At 40.0% G+C, this 21,077-nt stretch overlaps 1 protein-coding gene and 1 long non-coding RNA gene across 20 annotated transcripts in view; one reads left to right on the forward strand and one right to left on the reverse strand.

Moving 5' to 3' along the window:
- Positions 1 to 21,077, forward strand: part of MAP2K5 (mitogen-activated protein kinase kinase 5) — a 264,267-nt gene that overhangs the window by 217,230 nt on the left and 25,960 nt on the right. For 6 of the 19 annotated variants that reach the window (XM_045395627.3, XM_045395628.3, XM_045395629.3 and 3 more), the window contains 3 exons: positions 6,164 to 6,208; positions 9,045 to 9,106; positions 9,829 to 10,286. The exons of 3 other annotated variants lie outside the window; for them this stretch is intronic. In XM_045395627.3, the coding sequence (XP_045251562.2) occupies positions 6,164 to 6,208; positions 9,045 to 9,106; positions 9,829 to 10,051 (330 nt within the window). In that variant the 3' untranslated portion in view covers positions 10,052 to 10,286. Of the gene's footprint in view, positions 1 to 6,163; positions 6,209 to 9,044; positions 9,107 to 9,828; positions 10,287 to 12,101; positions 12,148 to 16,878; positions 16,902 to 21,077 lie in introns of those variants that run through there. 10 more of the 19 variants (XM_045395631.3, XM_005559892.5, XM_005559893.5 and 7 more) reach the window with 5 other exon arrangements.
- LOC141407210 (uncharacterized) lies at positions 1,552 to 4,817 on the reverse strand. Its single transcript, XR_012415092.1, has 2 exons — positions 2,201 to 4,817; positions 1,552 to 1,862 (listed from the first exon to the last, which is right to left on the reverse strand). It is a non-coding gene; the product is annotated as an uncharacterized lncRNA (long non-coding RNA).

Consider the following 21,077-nt stretch of genomic DNA (forward strand, 5'->3'; position numbering starts at 1 on the left):
AGGGTCAGTTACCCAGCAGCTTGGGCTGGGGGCACTGCTCTGCTTCACTGCCGAGTTGCTGTAATCGTTTTGCCGGCTGTTAATTTTCTCTAAACCAGGGAAAATGTGTTATGTGAGCGGTACAAATGTTCTCAAAAGAGATTCCAAACTGGTCGGCTGGGGTGTTGCCTCCATTCCAGAATGGAGGCAGCATTCCAGGGAGTGTAAGCTCCTTCCTTCCTCCTGGAAATGGAAACGTCTGGGCCCACGAGATCCCTGATGTTTTGAGGTCCAGAGTAGCAGATGGCATTATGATTTTCCAAATCCTGATGAACATTCTAACTGAACTTGTTCATTTCACAGTATGTAGTTCTATTTTTTTCATTTCCTCTTCTTCCCTCCCTCCCTCTTTCCCTTTGTTCCCCTCATAGTAACTAATTTTAAACTGGTGTAGTGTCTCCTTAAGCCAGCTTTAAATTCCCTTCTGTCGTCTATTGTATGCACAGTTTCATGTATAATTCTCAGCCTTTGAATTGAAGCTGAAGCAGCCTTTGAATTTGTTTAAAAATGTGTAGGCAAATACAGCCAACACTCATACATGCAGCCACTGGTAGTTCTGTTTCCCCCCCTTATCTGTAGCTGGCAGTGCAGGTGGCAAATGGCAGTAATTATTTTAACTAACAGTCGAGTGAACATTCAGGAGGACATACAGTATGGTGATGTGGACTTTGGATTTACAGTGAGTTCTCAGAGGCTGACTTGATAGTGTTATGGCTTGCTGGTTTTTCGGGACACGGACCTGCCAGGTTCTTGTACTTCAACAGTGTGTGGATGTGGTTCAGATGTTTCCATCTTAGCTCTTTATCTATGAAAAGATCAATTTTTTTTTTCATTTGGGTACCTATTAAGGGTTTTTTTCTCTCCTAGATTTTTCTCTTTTGTTTTTAATATAGTTTATGATCTGCCTTTTAGACTGCTTTTAATCAGCACTTCTGTAGAACCAGGTGAAATGCCAGTGTGTATATTAACATTCTAATTTAGGTACTGGATCAAACATGTATAGCTGGACTTTTCTTGAGGAAAAAAGTTGACCTGACCAGTGTATGAAATTCAAACACTATACAGGAACAAGGTAAAAGCACAGGTAGGAATTGCTGAATAATTACCTTTAGACCAGCCTGAGCAGGAGACTTCCCACGAGGGTGAGCTCATTTAATGGTTCCTAAAACTCAATCTTGTGGATGTCAGTGGTCATGCTTGATTATTTGCAGCAGTGTTTTATGAAAAGCAGTAGAAATGCACTGGGAGGCTGTAGAGAAAGAGGACAATAACAGGTTTTACTTTTGTAAACTAAATCCCTTCGGTATGAGACAAGTATGTTTTTTGCTGCTCTGACTAAACCACTGAAAAGGGAGATGTATGTGGATGTTAGTGTGTGAGTATGTGTGTACTGTTCCTGTAGGCACCTCTAAAAAATGCTGTGCACTATGGCTGATGACCAAAAAGAGACCTAAAATAAAAAGAGAAAAAAGATGTTCATTGGCTTTGGAAAGGAAGCAATTATAAATACAGTTTAAAAGATTAATCTGTTTTCTGTTTCTCCACTCACCTATTTTCAAGAAATGTTATAAAACACTAAGATCTTTACCATATGTTTACAACATTTCTAAGTAAATATAAATCTTTTAAATGACCAAAAAAAAAAAAAAAAACAAGCAGACTAAATGAAGAGTCCATTTTGACAAATAATGACAAAGATCATTTCTCTTCTCTTTTATCCCAATACTGAAGAACTTCCAAAACACATTAAGGAGAAAAAGGAAATAGGAAAAAAATCTCTATAATCTCAAATTTCAGTTACCCAGAGACAGATTCCTTTAGACCTGTTCATTTATTTATTTATTTATTTTTTATTTTTTTTTTTTTTTTTCTGGAGACGGAGTCTCGCTCTGTTGCCCAGGCTGGAGTGCAGTGGCCGGATCTCGGCTCACTGCAAGCTCCGTCTCCCGGGTTCACGCCATTCTCCTGCCTCAGCCTCCCGAGTAGCTGGGACTACAGGCGCCCGCCACCTCGCCCGGCTAGTTTTTTGTATTTTTTAGTAGAGACGGGGTTTCACTGTGTTAGCCAGGATGGTCTCGATCTCCTGACCTCGTGATCCGCCCGTCTCGGCCTCCCAAAGTGCTAGGATTACAGGCTTGAGCCACCGCGCCCAGCCTTAGACCTGTTCATTTATATTTTGTTTTTTATAAGCCATCTGGTAGTGATGTTCACTTGGCTAACAGCTGGTTCTCCTTGATTGAAGGGTTTATGGGTAGGATGGGCCTTTCAGTGGCAAAAATTCAGGCCTTTACCCCGTGGTTCCAGGCCCATCTGAGACAAGTTAAATGAGCTGCTACTGTCAGCCCAGACCCAGTGGACAGAACTTCACACCAAAATGCCCACATATGTAATTTGTCACGCCTGGCAGCCCAGAGCACGGGGTGACCCAGTGTGGAAATTGAATCATCTTTCACTTTCTCTGCTCAAGACTTGATGTGGAGTGGGATGAGTAAAAGGCGGGCTTTCTGTTCTCCAGCTGAGCAGGGTTGGAGGCTTTCTTCTCTGGTATGTCATCTGCCAGCCTTCCTAAGTTCAAAGCCTTGCTTTCACCCTGATGTTTTCCCTCATAACACCCCGAGAAGTAGGTCAGTTCTATCTGCATCATGAAATCAAAAATACACTTAGAGTCAAAATGCTGATTGTTCCTTCATGGAGTGGCCACATTTTAAAATAAACTCAATGTTTTAACAAGCATTGATTGAATTCATACAATCTGCTATGTAGTTATGGCTACTCACTCTAAGCGAGACTCATTCTCAGACCAGGAGCACCTATTCATCTCTTTCCCACCTTTCTCCTTCTGATAACATGTGACTGCTTTTTTCTCCCCCCGTCTACATTCTGTTACAGCAGGTATGTACAGATATGAACACTGAGGACCTTTAAAATATGAAAATGTAGCTGATTTCCTAGAATCTCACATTAGTGTACACCTTGGACAGGTTGTTTTTGGTTTGAAGATTAGCTTCTATGAAGATCCTTAGAGGTGAGGGTCCAGTTTTCATTTTTTTGTTTGTTAGATTTTTTCTTTTTTAAAAACAAACTTGGTTTTCTCCCCAGGCAAGTACAGATTTGCCCTATGGGTTCTGCCAGTTGTCTCATAAAGATGCTACTCTAAGGCAGTGAACAGTGGAGGATCAGAAACCAATTTGGGGTCTGACAGGCAAAACGCTATCCTGCCGGGCATGAAGCCCCTAGAATTACAAATGATCTTTGATCCCAGCACTGAGGATAGAATGCAGTGATCCAATAGAGCTTTGCCAATTAGTATGAACCCCAGTGCCTAAGAGTAGACATTGTTGGGCCAGGCCAAAGGAACATCAGACATGAATTAAAAGATTTACTTTTAAAATATAGAGCATGACTCTCAATATTGGTCAGACTACAGATGATTTTCTGATGTTGAACACCTGTTGGCTTGGTGGCTTGACACCAAAGTCTAGAAGTGGTCTATTAAAAAAAGTTAGAGGGCTGGCCATGTTTCATTTAATTTGCCATGCTGGTTTAATCCAACCACAGTACAACTGACCTCAGAATTCACCAGTGCAGCCAATGCCTTGCGATTTTTGAGAAGCTGTCCTATCTTCCTTTGCTTTACTGCCAGTATGCATAAGGTCTGAAGGAATGTCTGTTTTGTATAAGGAGAAGGGAACAGGACCCAGACTACAACATTCAAGGTCCCTCCCACCCTCAGGTGCTGTCTGGGAGAGAGGAAAGAAGAAAGTAGGGGAGCAAATAAGGTATCTCACATGCTGCAGACTCTTTTACTTTACTCCCCATGACCCTCGTTTGTGAACTCACTTCTACCAGTCAAACTGAACCAAAACCTCAGTGCCCCCCTGTTCATCCTGAGTGGCCAGCTTTGGCACTCTTATGTGGCCACTTCCTCCATCCTGCAGGGCTGGTTATTAGGAGTGCACGTCTTATCCCTCAGAACAATACACAGATTCTTTGAGGATATGGATTAAGTATCAGCGATTCCACAATGCCAGGCTCATTGCGTTCCACATGGTAGATGCCCACAAAAGCTGTTGAATGAATGAATGAATAATGAATGATTGTATCATTTTTACACAGTATTTTATGTTATGCCTTATCAGTGTCTGAATTAATCACCACATTATTGTCAGGTCCCACTGTCACCTTTAATTATGAATTACAGGCAAAAATATAGTCCTCAGGAATTTTTTTTTAAGCAAAGGGCCCTTTTTTCCAGTTGAGTATTTATGCCAGCGTTCTCCCTTATACAAAGCAGAGTTCTACTAAGAATCTAGGCCTCATCTAATTGTTTAAAAATAGTCCCTGTCCCTTACCTTTTCTTTTTAAACTTTGTATTTTGACATAATTTTTAGATTTACATGCAGTTGTAAGAAATAATACTGAGAGATCCTGTGTACCTTCCACCCAGTTTGCCTCAACAGTAACATCTCGTAAGTATAGTACAGTATCGACTGGGCGCGGTGGCTCACGCCTGTAACCCCAGCGCTTTGGGAGGCCGAGGCCAGTGGATCACGAGGTCAAGAGATGGAGATCGTTCTGGCCAACATGGTGAAACCCCGTTTCTACTAAAAATACAAAAATTAGCTGGGCGTGGTGGCGCACGCCTGTAGTCCCAGCTACTCAGGAGGCTAAGGCAGGAGAATCGCTTGAACCCAGGAGGCAGAGGTTGCAGTGAGCCGAGATCGCGCCACTGCACTCCAGCCTGGTGACAGAGCGAGACTCCATCTGAAAAAAAAAAAGTATAGTACAGTATCTATACTGTAGATAGAAAATTGTCGTAGATACAAGACACAAACCACTGATCTTACTCAGATTTTACCAGTTTTACATGCACTTGTGTGGGGGAGGAGAGTTGCAGGGTGGAGGGTAGATTAATAACACAGATTATTCTAAAGCCAAGATACGTTATAGTTTAAAAAAAGAATATTCCTTGAATATTGAAAGCATTTTTCTCATTGATGATTTCTGTGTTTGGAATATCCAGCTTATCTGCCTGCTTTCAAGGTCACTAAATATACTTATTGGCACACTTACTCTGTAAGTGAACTAGCAGCAGCTGTGGTTGGAATTGGACCTCTTCCTGCCTTGTCTCCTCCACCAGCTCTTTGAGTGTGCAGGTACACACACACACACACACATTTTCTGCTACTTGCCTTTTTTTATGCCTGAGTACCTTGCTGACAAGTGCTAATAACAAAATACCCAGAGAGAGTCCAGTTGAAGTTAACATACATTAAGCATTCTGAACTTGTCCTTTTGCTCATAGATTGTGCATAATTAATAATTAAACAGTTTCAGTTGTAATGGGTTGACCTTCTTGAACTGTTCATTACTCACAAGGCAAAGGCATCACTCAAACTTTTTCCTATTGTCCTTCGCTGTTCTCTAGCGTGCTGCATGCTTGTGTTCCAGTTGTTTAGCAAAAGGGGCTGACCAGGTAGTTACTGAAACCTCTGAGGCTTGGAGACTGTCCTCCTTGGTGACCAGAATTGCTTACTAAAATGGTTTATGGCAGCTGTTTTTATGTAACAGTTGCCTGCTTGATAACAAGAACCAGCTTGTGTCACTTCAGCAGAACTCTAAAGTTGATTTGAGACTAGACTCTCAGATTGAGGCTTTTGGTTAAGGTTGTGTCCACTGCTTCGTTCTATACCTCTGTGCTTAGAAGTTCAATGGAAAAGCATCTGAAAAAAAAGCCCTTTGGGTGAAGTATGGCACCAAAGGTCTTAAAGAGAGTGACTTTCATTAACAATTTAGAGTCAGTGTCAGCCAGTACTGAGAATTCAGTGTAACTGCTTCTTCAACCCACATTTAAATTTTTGAAATATATTTCTCCATCTTGCCAGAACCCATATTTCATAAAGGGCATTTTTGGGATGTAGCAGCAACTGCTTTACTAGAGTCTCTGAACCCCTCCGACGACTAGGTACTTTCCCTTCCTGTGAGCTGCAGTGAAACCGGAGCGCATATTTACTGTATGCCTCCCTCCTCACATGTTTGAATTAGATAACAAAATAGGCAGGTTCTTGGAGATCTTTCACATCCTGATTAAAACTAACTTTGTAATTTTATTTGCTTTAAAAAGAGAAAAGTATACTGTCAAGTCCTGCAGTGCAGAGGACACTCTCAGGTATATTCATTTGCTTTCCTTTGGAGTGTTAACAGCCTTCATACTTGTGTGGAGTTGGAGACTCTCAGAAAATGCCTTTGCCCAGTGTTTATGTGTGGCATTCTCACCATCCCCCTACCAGTCAGTCTTCTGCATCTCAGAAGATTCTCCCTTGAGGGATGCAGGAGACATGGATTTTAAAACAAAAATAAATATCTGGCATTGTGCATGTGAGATTAGAATTTCCCCCACATCTTTAATGAGTGATTCTTTCCAGGCACCACTGAGATGAGAATCCACTCGCTGTGGTTCTGCAAAGTCGATTTGGGCTGGCATTTTAGGAAGTGAAATAAATTATTCATGGGTACCACCCAGTGTTCCTTAGTTTTATAATATGAGGAACTTAACAGGCTACAATATCAGGTCTTAAATAAAATTAACTACCCATGCAAAATGTCATATTTCCTCATTTCGTTTCTCATCCGTTTTTACATGACTTCTTCATCATGTTGCTAGTCTATAATTCATTAATTTACTTTTGATATCATACTTTGAGAAGAGGCCCACATTAGCATCATGTTTTATACCGGATCTTTATAGAAAGCCAGTCCAGAATTTTAACCATCTTGGTAAATATGGAACCACATTAAGATAGCAGGCTTTTATTTTCCTAAATATTGCATTTTAAAGCAACTACTACTCAGGTACTTTCAGTACTACACCCTTAAAAGAAATCCATGAAGCGATGACTTAGAGAAGCTTCCTCACTGATCAGAGTCCATAATTTTTACACCTCAGACTTTGAACTATCTTTTTACTAATGGTTTTTGAGACAGTAAAATGTCATTTCTTGAACTGGGCCTTGTAGAATCTTACAGGCTTGGTGATATATATGGCTTTCCTAAAACAGGCTGCAGCTGAAATTGATATCATGTTTTATTTTTGCTCTTCAAACCGATGGGACTTCTGTGGCCATTTTATATACCTTTATTGAGGACTTGTCATGCTATTTCGTGTCTTGTTTCTTTTGAGTGGACTGTTTCATCAGCCACACATCCACCCCCGTTTTTCATGTCCTCTCTATGTAATGCCTGCATGTAATCCTTTGAACTTGGCAAGATTTTATTTCACTCCCATTTTTCCTTTGTTTTCCTCTTAGCCTTTCTCTACTGATGAGAATTTTAATTTTAGAATTACTAACCATCCCTTCTTCTGCATGAATAGATTAAATTCAAAGAAGACAGATATGCAAAAACCAAGAAACATTTTGTTCATGTTTCTTCTCTTATAGCCTCTTTGGGTTTTTTTGTTGTTTGTTTTTTGTTTTGTTTTTTGGCTGCCTTGACCCCCTTAGTTCCTTTGATTTAATTGTATTATCCAGCAGTTTCCAATTGTTTGAATTGGAAACAAAGCCTTAATAAGAGTTCTAGTTAATTTTCTGTCTTGTAATTACCGATCTCATTTTTCTGATAATTGGCCACAGCAATTATATGTATATTTACTAATCACATAGGAGGCTGTGCAATTGTATCTATCTGCCACCATTGATAATGACACGCATATTGCAGAGGTGCTTTTATCATCTTCTTTTTTCCACTACATCAAAGCTATTTCCTCTCGTTCTCAATAATGAATACATGCATGCATTTGACACAGTTGTGTGCTAGAGAAATTGTTTGGCTCCCACCAAATGCTGCATGCTCTGAGTTTCTTGCCTGCAGCGCTGGAAGGTTGTATGTAATGATATATTGCTCATCCAAATGGCCAAAGCACTCCAAAGCACAGTGAGATTAAAATAAGTCATTCCTTTGTTAATTTAAATAGGTGCATGTATCATACTTTGCAGGGCACTTTGTGTAGGGATGTCAGGGAGGAAAAAAGCCGCCGAAAGGTATTTTTAATAGCAAATGAGAATAGATGAGAATGGAGTCATTTGCAGCTGCCTACTTTATGTGGCTCTCTTGTTCCAACTGTAGGTCTAATGAGATGACTGTTAAAGTACTCTGCAGTGTAATTTCATTACATCCTGAGCTGTTACACTATAAACACAGTGGCGCTCTCTGTCATTCTTGGAAAAACTCCTAAATTCTTAAAGCCTTCCTTTGCAAACGGTAATGAGGTTTGCTGTCTGTGTCGCGTGGTGGTGGTGGTCTGTTGCTGTGTGGTTTTCTGCTTTTTTGACTGACTCCCACCTCCATCCCAGTTTTGGTTGGTGGTCAAGTTGGGAGTTTTTCATTGTATCCTTAATTCACTGGCTTTCTCATATGAGGAGGCTGCCTAGACTGGCAAATAGGCTGAAATTCCTTTTCAGGAAACAGCTTTCCCTATAAAAGCCTTTCTATTAAAGTAAAAAAAAAAAAAAAAAAAAAAAAATCTGATCCAAATTATTCTATTAGGGGCAAACAGTAAAGGGCAGTTGAATATACAAATAAATGTAAGTAAAAAGGAAAGTGTAAATAAATAGCAAATCCAGTAAAAGAAACAAAGGTCAACACAAGAATAATTTCACAGCTCTTTGTTAATTACAAGACCATTTGTGTGTTACTTAAATAATCATTAATTTCTCATTTACACTTTCCCTACCTTCTCTCCTACCCTGTGGCTATCATTGTCCTTTTTTCACCTCCCCTCTCTCTCAGCTCTCATGTTTCTCACCATTGTAAAATATGTGTGGGTTAAAATTTGGCATTTTTACCTAAATGTGTGGAATAGGGTAAAGACAGTCTTGTTAATTGGGTGAGGCCTTATTTTCATTGTATTCATCTTTACACTGCTCCTTCACATGGGTGGATGGGGAATATAAAGAAAGAGAAGGAACTGTTGTGACTTTTGGTGACATGTTTTTCCTCCATCCCAGGATTCGCCCGTCCTTCCAGTTGGAGAGTTCTCGGAGCCGTTTGTACATTTCATCACTCAGTGGTGAGCCCGTTTACAAACATGCCATGCCCTCAATGTAAATGATACATGCCATTAACTCGGCAGCTCCGTGAGACCTTATGGCTCTCCCTGCTTCCTTTTGGAGACAGGAGGGACTTGGGGCCTTGGGCAGATGGGGCGGCAAAGCTGAAGAAATTGTTTAAATTATGTAAACGTTATTTACACAAAGGGTCATAAGCATACTTCGGAACCTTTTTCCTGATTTAATAAACTGCTGAAAGTCAAGATACTTCTTTCAGCACAGATACTGTTGCCATCCTTTTTTAAAAAAAAGAAATACACAATTTTATAGCCCCTATTGAACAGACATACAAAGCTTATTTTTATTAATGTAACCTCAAGTTACCCATAAAACTGTCTGTCCCTTAGTGGAAGCAGCATAGTTTATTAATTCATCGGATTTTCAGTAAATAACTTTTATCTTTGGTTGTATTTTAAATACAATACTGGGGTCCCATTTCATGAAATTTGACATTTAGAAGACTATGAAAACAGTTCAGCCCACTTTAACCCTTAAAGAACTGAGAAGAGCCACAGGGGCCCTCAGAGCCTCTAGGCAACTCCTTGTCATTTTATACCTGGAGAAACAAGCATTTTATTGCCAAGGAGGTTCTTTGCCAGCCTTCTGCCTTTTTCCTCCTAGCAGACCACATCTTTCTTTTATTACCCCTTCACCATCATTTCCCTCTTCCCTCGTCCTGCAGGACTGATATGACCTTGGGAGGCCAAGGTATTCCCCTGCCCTCTCCCTCACTCCAGCACAGAGAAATTACCCAGGAGAGAGGAGGAATTCAGGAACATAGGAATCATCGTCCTCAAAGCAGGAGACAAAACCAACCGCAACTCCTTCTTAACTACGTTGGTCTTCTTTCCCTCCTTCACCAAAGTCCTCATTCTCCCAGAGTCATGTCCACTGCTGGAAAATGAATGGGCAGACCCCACCGAAAGAAACCCTTGTTTCTGTGGTGTGGCAAAGTAATGCTATCAGGATTCTTGCTAACCAAAATCATTGTGCGCCATCCCCTTCCCCTCCCACCATGATCCGTCTGATGATTACGCTAAAGGGAAACCAAGAAATATTCCTTAATATAAATGTCAAGCTTTATCACCTTTTTGACTAAGTGTAACATGTTACCTCTTAATAAAAATGTCTCATACAGTTTATATTCCATAGAAAATATATGTGGGGAAGAAATTTTTCTCCCCAATTAAAAAAATTTTATTAACACTGTTTCTATTTATTTAAAATACTTATATAATATAGTGTAGCTTTTAAAAACTATTTTTACTCTGAAAACATTGTATTTCCAAAGCATGCCATGTTGGGAAAAAAGCATACATATTGATTAAACACTGGAATCCTGAGCTGTTTTAAAGCTCCTTAATGATGTTAGAACCGTTACCCAGAAATATATATCCCTCTTAATTTCCTTTACATGGAATTCCTAAAACACATGGTAATGTGTACCTTGTGTTTTACACATGGTAATGCCTCATTTTGAAATGCAAAAATTGAAACACAAACCATGCGATTCCTCTACTGCCTGGAGCGCCTGGTTTGGGCATCACCCTCTCTGCTCTGGAGGAGATGTTGGATCTGTGACAGGATCGCAGCGCTAATCTTATCTCGCTGTGTGGTCTGAGACCAACCTGGGGGTGGGGCTGGTCTGAGCAGCAGGGAGAAAAGTGGATAAGGCTTCACCTCCCTCCTGTCCAAAAAATTAATCAGCTATTATTTAAAAGTTTTATGGAGACAGAGGGAGGGATAACCTGTATTCAAATTTCCACAGATGTCAAGCCGAAACAGAAATGATAGTGGGTAATAGCCTTGTTTTCCCAAGAGATACAGCTACTTTGGAATGTCAGATTAGGACTGTTACCAACTCCACTGGCGAAACAGCTTGAATTAGTTGCTAATGGATGCAGTATTTGAGAGGTGCATATGGTTATTTATAGGGAAGGCAAATGTCCTCGATGTTATTAATGGTTCATAACTCCGATTCTTGTTTACCAAATGATCATTAAATCTGTTTTTAAAAAGGTATTGTCAGCAAATGCAGAGATTATGTGAAGAGTTTTCTTCTTGCTTGTTAGAAGAATGCCTTATATAAAGAAAAAAGCATCTGTGTGATTTTTCCAAGTGATAGAAGCAGCAATCTCTTTTCATGACTTTATCCCATGGACACTCTGAGTTTAGAACAGATAGTCATCAAGTAGGCAGCTGCCCAGTCACCTTCATCCCATGTGTGAGTGCTTCATCACATAGCTAAGTACATGTTACAGCTACTAATTATATCTAATGCATGGAAAACAAATATTTTGTATGAAGAATGTGATTCTTTAAGCAGCTTAAACAAATTTAGCTGTCCCACAGTGGTTTAATGAATTATCAACTTGCCTTGTTGCCAAAACAAATGCAAGTCAAGATAATCTACAGCAAGCCACTTGTAATTTTGTAGCATTATCTAGATTCCTGACCTGTTTTATATACTTCTTGTCATTTGGAGTAATAGTGAAAGAATGAGATGTATTCTCATTTGACTCTACAGTCATGTTTCTTTCCTTACTGTCTTATCTCAATTACCAAAAAAAAAAAAAAAGGATATTCCGTAAATTTAAGTTTGAAATAAATTGATAATTGAGTCAATAAGAGAATATTGCTGCTTTTTTCACATTAACTTCAAAAGTAGAATTAGGATACATTTAGTTTAAATTCATTCTTTATTGTGTTGCAAAATATTTTTTAAGTGAAAAAGTAAGAAAAAAACTTTTTGTTTCTTACTCATAATGTCCCCCAGAAATGTGATTAAAGACAAAAATAAAAGAAAGGGAATATATGCTAATACTTTGGCCGAGAATTGAACATGATGAATTTGAAAACATTCAAATTCCAGTACAAATAGCCATGGGTAGAAATTACAGCAAAAATATACAAATGACACAGATAATATGAGCAGTTTTTTCCTCTCCACTATAGTATGCGAAAACAGCCAAAAGAAAGGCCAGCACCTGAAGAATTGATGGTAAGTGTATTTTTTTTGTTACATTAGAATTCTCAGTTATATATTTATGTTTAACATTCTGTTTAAAAGTCCAGAATGGAATTTAAAACAGCCATAGGCTCTGAAAAGGCAACATTATTTACTTCATTTGGGTAGATGTTTTTGAAGCTCATATCCTCAGATAATAGTTTTTACTTTTTAAAAACCCACCACCTTTTTGAAAGTTAATGCAGAACTCTTTTCATTTGCCTCATCAAAGGTCACAAACTTAATGTAGGTTACTCTTTATCCTCATTTGCTATTGAACCTTTTAGAATTCAGAGGATTGGTAACAGAAGATCATCAGTGCAATAAGTTTTTAGTGCAATTCTGCAAAAAATTTCTGAATGTGGCATGGAGTCCTCTTAGATTCATGTAGAATGAAATCAGACTGGCTGCAAAAGATCAAGTTAATGTGAATCTTTGGTCTTTCCTCAGAAAGAGACAGCTACAAGGCTGCCAGTGCTGTGTTCTCAGCTCCAAGGCAGCTTTCTTTGATTGCAAATGACAGTTTTTAGTCAAGCAGGGAGAGGAACAGAGATGCTCCTAACAATTCCCAAATGGTCATTTATTTAGTGCAGATTGTTGATTTGACAATGCACAAGCTGTTAGAATAACGTTAGGATCGAGCATTAGTAAATAATAATTATAGTCTGTTCTGTCTAATGTTTTGCATACCATTCCCTGCCTTTAGATTTCTACAGTCAGAGCAAATTCCTACCAATTTTCTTTCACTTTCTTTAAATAATACACATTTTACAGATACCAGTTCAGAGGTTTTCATCCTTTGTATTCCAACCTAATAAACAGTTTCAGTGCCCCAACTTCTGTATAATATGGATTTCATCCTTGAATGTAAAATAACAGTACGTTTCCTTTTTGCATCCTGAATGCTTTTCAGGAAGGTACTTTCCTCCTTCGTGTTCCCTAGAGCAAAATCTCAGTTTTCAGGGTAGTTTCAAGTTAAAGATCACCCCTAAAAACCTCTGCAATTTATAACTCTGCAGGTTTCATGTCTAGAATAAACTGGTCTCTTTTTTTTTTGGTCTCTTTGATGGTTGGAAAATTCTTGCAGTTAGTCACATTTGAGAAAACTTGGAACAGGTTCTAGAGATGGAGACCCATTTACCTTGTGTATTATTGTGCTATGGCTGGATAGCTCAGCTATTAAAACAAAGGAATAACATTTCATAAAACAGATATTTGTTTGTAAATGCATGTTTCAATGCTGCAATGAGTTGGCCACTTATAAATAAAACATCTGCAGATCACACATACACCCATAAATGTATATGGATGTATATATTGGTAAGGAACACCACTCCAGGGTGGCACATCATAAAGACAAGGCTAAAGGGTGAGTACTTTCAGTGCCTTGAAAGCAAGTGATATGTTTGTGTGTGTGTGTGTGTGTGTGAGAGAACATAGGTATTTAGATATATCTCTTTACAACTCTACACCCTGTTGTGTGCTGTCCCACATTTTTAATTAATAAATATCAATAAATCAATAAAATACAATGAAAAATGTAGTCACAGGAAGCACCATTCCATACTTAATTTAACATTATTTCTAGTACTGCTCACTGTTTGATTTTAAATGAATGCATTCCCAGAGGTATAGCAGTGGTGAGGCACCACTGCTTTGGCAGGGCTCAGTGAGGAGGCAGGGAACAATAGACTATATGTGAAGCTGCTGTGGTCAGAGAGTGAGCCCTGCCTGGACTTTGGGCAAAAACTGGGCCCAATAGGGGATGGGAAAGAAAGTGGGTTTTCTTTTGTCTTAAGGAACCTGAGCCACATCCTAGGGGCCCAATCTTAAGGAACCAGCCTCTTTATTCCTTCCAGCATATTAATGGCTTTAATTTTTCCTTTTCTCTCCCCGCCTACAACCTATTTGATGGTGCTCCCATCTGGAAGCGGAGAGCCTCCTCTGGAATGCATGAACTGTAGAGCCCATTTGTCACTCTGGGTGGGGGCCTGTGCCTTTCACAAAAAGAGCAGTTTATCTCCCAAGCACGGTTACTCCAGCCAGCAGGGTACCAGCATGGGCTGCATGGGCCGCTTCAGATGTGAGGTCTGCAGGATTGTCAAGGTTTCCCTGTAGGCCTCCATTTCCAAATCAAAGAAAGAAAATTAGAGATGGGCAGCTGGAAATACTGGAAGTTATAAATTCACTATTTGGGAACTCTTATATGAACTCCAGATGTGACCTTTACCAGCGAACACAGCAAATCCCAGCCGAAGTAAATCAGAATATAGGACTGGTGGGCCAGATCACCCTTACTCCTGGGTCTGGGCAATGCAGAGTGGACACTTAGGTGGTAGGGTCACTGTTTATACCAGAATACCCCTTATCGAGTCATAAAATCATCATCTTGGCAGTTTTTGACCATGTGAGTCTTAAAGATGAGTGTAAAACTCAAGGTTGGAATTTGGAGACCATTTAAATCTCGTTGTTAGAACTCATTTAGTTGTTTAGTTATTTTATGCCCTCCACTTTGTGTGGTTGTTCTTACGATAGTTTTCGGGTTTTATATCCTAAGTGAAAGTATTTTAAAGTTGGACCAAGAAACTCATTTAATGCCCACATTTTGAGGAGGCCAGGATACATTTGAGCTGCTGTGGTTTTCTGGCATGTAGCCATTAAGCTACGTCAGAAGTTCTCTCAAAAGTTTTATCATCAGCATCTACAGCATCCTAAGAGATCTCAGAACCCAGTAAATAATTAAATTTGGTAGTTGATAGACCACTGTGCACAGTCTTGTTCTAGATTCAGCAGAAGATATAAAGTAGAGGAAGCCACACAGATAGTCTTTTCGGGCTATAGTAAGTATACAGATAACTAGAATGAAGTAACTCTTATAAAAGAACTGCAGAGTTCTGTGGAGATCCATTTGGGGAAATGAGGAAAAACTGGGTAGAGAAGGTAGCATTTGAAAGGGGCCTTTGGAGGATGAAGTGAATTTTAATAGCTTTGAAGGGGCCATTCCAGGCAAAGGAAACAGGATGGGTAAAGCATAAGTATATCTCGGTCTCAGACATTTTCAGAGCAATGTGAAGCCTCTAGTGCCTGCTGGAACAGAAACCCCTTCGACATTGACCTGGTGGAGTTCAAATAGGCAACATATTCACCACCAGCTGGGCAATCTCTTAAGACATTCCACTTCTGTAGAAGGAACCCTGGAAACAGCACACCCACCCACATGGATCTTTTTTCTTGAGTGAATTATCTTGAATGGACTCCCATTCATGTATAGGGAGGTCCCTCATCCTTGAAAAGTTGTGACTTTCAACTCTTTAAGAGCCAATTGCAGAAATCAGGAGTCAGCTTTAAACCCTGCTTTAAAGGTAAAGTAAGCATGTAGGCAGCCAAGAACATTCAGCATGCCGACACAGGGCAGGTAGAACCCCACCCCCACCTCCACCTCCACCTCCAATTCTTTTCCTGTGATAATGATTCCATTGTTAAAGAATCTGCTTTTAAATCACACTGCCGCAACTCACAGGAAAGACCTGTGTCAGTGCTGCCCCAGCTCTGTGAACTGGGACCAATAAACTTAGGGACAAATTTTCAGACAGTGGAGACCCTGAGGAGGTAGCAGACAGAATGCTCAGCAGGCTTCAGACAATGCAGGGATTCCATGGCTTATGTGGGAAAAAGCCAGCCCCTCGCCAGTCGGAAAGGATTGGTAGGACTGCAGCAAGAAGGGAGAGAGCAATAGTGCAAAGATGGTAGAGAAATTTCCCTTAATTGTCAATAATCAAAATGAAGTATCCTAAAACATAAAAATCAGACCCTTAAACTCAGGAACAAAGACAGCCTAAGATGAGAGCATTAAGATGGGCGTTCAGGTTGGTTTTGCTATTCAACTTCTGTGTTTAAATATTTTGAAATAAAAGGGATATTGAGACATTACTGTATACACGATTTGCTTCTCTAAACCACGAGGAATTCCTTCTGAGGAATTAATCTTCCTTCAGAATTATTTGGTAGCTAAGATCAGGATGTGACTTAGCAGGGAGAACCTCCACCGTATCCCTTCACTGTGTAACCTCAGCCAACTCCCATCCCCTTTCCACTTCAGTTTATATGCAAAACCGAGGGGGCAGCCCTTGACCAATGGTCTGTGACTTTAGGAAGTCAGAGCCCCAGAAATTACATCCAAAGTTATCTATGCATGTGGAGATGTGCCTTTTCATCCAAAAAGAGGAATTCATGACTGTTTCATTTTTCAAAGGGGACCCTGACCCTCAATGATTGTTAAGCTCCTTTGCTTCTGTCCTTTAGAGTTACTTGGCCAGGAGCTAACTATAGGGAGGGAGGTGTTCACTCCGCAGGAAAGTGCCTGCTTGGGGGTGGGAGTGGGGTGCTTTCTGTGGGGTTCAGCAGGGCTTTGCACCAGCGTCAGGCAGCCCTTTAACCTCCCTGCCTAGCCTGTCTGTGGGCCTTAACTTGAGCAGGGAAGGTGTGGGCTGTGGGCACCCACACAGTTACAATTTGGGCTCAGAGTACGGTAGATCTTTCTATGCATTTAAAGTGTTTCCAGAAGCTTTCCGTGTCTAAGCTCTATTTAATGGAATCTATGCATAGTAAGTAATCAGGTCAGAAGAAGCAGCATCCCGGTTTGAGATCAATCGCTGGCTAATACTTTATCTAGGCCACTTTATTATCTCATGCTGATCTGATTCCCATTCTCCCCCTCCTTTGTAGCATGCACTTCGGCTGTGGTAAAAGTACGTATCACATACATATTAAAAACATATACCCATTCTATCTGTATGTAAATGTGTGAGGCACAGCTGGATATTGCAGAGGAGTTTGATTTACTAATAGTTATTATCTGTTCTAGCTGTTCAGTGGCAGAGAGAATTTCAGAGAAACAAGCTGGCGAAGAAATTGTCTTTATGCTATTACTATACTGCTTTAGTAATTGTTTAAAAACATGGGTTTTCTCCTTAGGTTCTAGTAATGCCTGTTATTTTGTGCATTTCCTTGTACATTCCAGAGTAGGGCATCCTTTAAAGGCATTTAGCATTTCCTCAGGTTTGGTTTTCAATCCAGGCACCTAAAAAGAAACAGAGGATGCAGTTTGCAATTGAAATTTGACATTTTGCTTAGAAAGCAAGTAAATAGTGGCATTGGAAATACACCAAGCTGGCGTGGGTCCAGAAGGCGGGGTATCAGTTAAAATCAGAATAGTACTTTTGGATTTTTTTCCTTCATGTCATCCTAGCAGCTGCAAACTTGAAGACATCTCATTTCTCAGCTAAGGCTTTATGTATAAGAGGTGGTAATGTTTTGGGGCTAATAAACACCCAACTGCTCTAGAAAAATCTGTTTAAACATTTAATTACTTGCTAAGAGATGTTAACTTAACTCCTCTAAATTAAATTGTCACTGGTAGCTTTTCTGCTTTTCCAAACCTGATTGTAATTACATTTTCAGATAGTATGGACGGTTGTTCTCTCAATTAATCAAGGTATATGATAAATTGCACATCTGCATGGTCCTTTTAAAAATCCGGGTAACCATGATGTTAGATTTGTGTCTGTCCAGCACTCAAATTCCAGTGTGACTTTGGGCTTCACACCAAATGGCTTTGTTTCTTGATTAGACCCAAATCTTCTGACCGCTATAAAAGACAAAATGCACTGGACAATTAAGAAGGTGATTTTATTTAGGCTATTGAAGTAGGGAGAGTGTTTATTACTGAGGAATGGCTCAAAGAAAAGGGAGGGTTCTGAGGTCTTATGAAGGCAGGTAAACAAGGGGGTCACCAGCAAGTCTTAGGGAAGTCACGAGGAAAGATGGAAAAGGATCTTACCTCTGTGAGAGCAGCATGATCCTTTGTGGTTAGCAGAAGGGTAGGGGGATTTCTTATCTGTTACTGCTTACTAGAAACATGGGGCTCAGATCAATTCGAAATAATCACCACATTCTACTAAATGTGCCAGAGATAAGTTTTGGTTTATTTTGATCCGGGGCTTACCTGTGCCCTGAGCACAAATATGAAGAAAGGTGCATTTCCATAGCCCCCTTAGAAAGTGCTCATCCACCCTGTGCTTGCAAAAATCTAAGCTTTTTAAAATACTAATGATGGTTAATAAATTGTGAACTTGAATGTAGTTCACTACAGATGGCTATTACCTGTGTCGTATGGAGTGTGTTTTAAAATGAACCTTTAGGGCCAGACTCCTAATGTGTCTAGCCACTCATTCTTGTAAACATCATTTTGTTTTCAGTTGTTCATTTGGAGGTAGCTCATTAGCTATGCCACCCAGAATTTGCAGTGAGAAATACTGGCTGGGATTGTAACTTCAACTGAATATTTCCATCATGCACAAAAGTCATCACAACAGCAAGGGGGCCCCACGTAGGGTCCAGCTGACAACCATGGGATTTTTTTTTAAGTTCTGAAGGCCATTAAAATCATCTGTTTGTGTCTGCTTATAAAGAGGAACCCACTAGTAAAGAAGTTGATTTTAGCTTTTTAATTGCACATAATTACAACGGCAGAATCACTGTCTGGATACTTGAGATCGCACTAAATCAGACAGCTTTAATTTGAATTTTTGATGACACATTAGCACTTCAGCAAGAACAGAGAGATTATAACCCTAAGAAAACAGGCTTTGTTTTTCCATAGATGTGACCACTTAATCTTTTCACAAGACTTTAGCAGATAAATATGTGTGTGTATGTATATGTCTTTATATACATGCACATAGCAAGCAAGATATAGATAAAGTCTGTCATTCCTTGATCATGGTGATCTGACAGTTTTAATTTCCCAGTTAAGCATAACTTTTTTCCTCCATCAGTCAAGTCAGATCTCTTAGTACAGTGATGACTTGCCTGTTTAAGATTGTAGTTATTTGAACTCATGTCTGTAATGCCTCTTTCGTGTTTTATTGGACTGTCATCTTCCCAGTACCTTGTTTCAAGGCACAGTGAAGCTGTGTAGCCTTCGTTGAACACAGGAAGAGTTTGGTTATCTTGGATGCAGTAAAGTGGATCAGTCGGGCTGCTCTTCAGTGCCATGCCAGATTCGCGGCAGCTCGCGGCATGGGGAGGCTAAGGGGGGTCTTTAAAGTACGTTACACATTAGTTCCTCATTGGCCATGACTCAGCTCATTAGAAGTTTCTGTTATTTGAGTGGTGCCCTCAGCCTAAAAGAACCTCCTCTCCCCTCCCTTGGAAGGTCTTGGTCCTCCTCCCTGCGGCTTTTCCCTACTCTTCGCCTTCACAGTTGTGTGCTCCCTTCTCTGAAGCCCTTCAGCATGTATTGTGTCTAGGTTGGAGCAGCATCTAATTATATCTTCATCTTATGGCCACAAGTTAGTCCATGTAGTACAGCGGCTCTCAACCCTAGCAGCTCATCAGAGTCACCTCAGAGGTTTAAAAGGCAAAACAAAAAAAATGCCTGGATCCCAACCCGGATCAAAGAAGCTCTGGCCAGGAAGCAGGTAATTTTTTTTTTTTTTTTTAACCTTTAAAGCTCTCTAGGTGATTACAAGGACAGCCAGAGGGGAAACTCACTGGTTTAATACCTTTTTTCTTCCACTAGATTGTAAGTTCCTTGAAGGAGGATCATGATCTTATAATTCAGTGCCTATCCTAGTCTGCTGTCATTTAGGCAAAACAGTGTTGGTTGCACATGCTATTCTCTCTAATCCAATCCAGTAAAACACTGTACAGATAAAGTAAACACTGAACAGATAAAGACAAACAAGACATATATCTGGTTCTCCAGGAACTCAGAGTAAAGCTGAAGAAACTAATCCAAGAACAAGCAATCCCTGGACATTACAGTATGCAGTGTAAATTAGGGTGGCCACACTAGAATATGTGGCCAGATAAAAAAGGTTTTTGTTTGACTTCGTGCTAGGAGAGATCATCGGAGTTAGAAAATTTGGTGCCAAAATAATAAAATTTCTAGGATATTGCAATATTTGAATATTGAATGTTTGAATACAGGGATAATATTCAAAACATTTAACAACCAGTATAGCATGAGGATTACCAATCAGAACCAGCTCCAGGGTTTAGCCATCCCACTCTGGATGTATGGGCAGAGCTAGGAGGTGCTAACCAGGTGGTGATAGGCAGCACGTATGATCTTTGGCATGCATTCTGACCACTTGAGAATTTACCTCAAGCAAGTAACTCCACATCCAGAGGTTATTAGAGAGCCAAAACCTAGAGGAGACCTCCTGGCTAGCACCATCTTTGCCTGTTAGATTGATGACAGGGGACCCGAAGGTTTTTATCTGTCTGCACATCAGATGCATGCCACCCACTCCCCAGCTCTTGGGAATAACGGATTCAGTTGAAAAAGACCAGAGACATTCAGCCGTTTGTGGGAGAAATATAAAAGGATCCTAAAACTAGTCCCTGGGATTTGGGAATTGCTGTTGAAGGTAGCAAAGTTGTTTTCCTGTGAGTACACACCCATAAATAGATGCAGTTCTTATCAATTATTAACCAGTCTAACCAGGAATTTTAAGAGCTGGGGAAAATATTAGAAAGCTCCTATTTACAGTTGTACCAGCTGGATTTGTTTAATGGGTTGTTTGCTTTTTAATTTGTAGCAGTTTTGAGAGAGACCTTTGGGGATTATGAGTCTTGTGATTTCAGATACAGAGTTATTTGAGGGGCAAAATCTGCCTGCAGATAATTTGAGGTTCACTTGGCCATTTAGAGACTACAGAAAGGCAGTGGAGACGTTTGGGCCTACCGTCCTCTATTTAATTTTCAAGATTAGAATTAAACATTAGGCCTTGGTCTACTGAGAGACATTTGCTGGAGCGTGGACTAGTTTCTTTCCAGTATCCTGGTTTACCGTTTCTCTGTTCTCTTCATATAAATGGTCACTGATTCTGAAGTAGGAGAATAGGTACCATTCATTT

The sequence above is a fragment of the Macaca fascicularis genome, chromosome 7 (genome assembly GCF_037993035.2).
Source record: "Macaca fascicularis isolate 582-1 chromosome 7, T2T-MFA8v1.1".
NCBI lineage: Eukaryota > Metazoa > Chordata > Mammalia > Primates > Cercopithecidae > Macaca > Macaca fascicularis.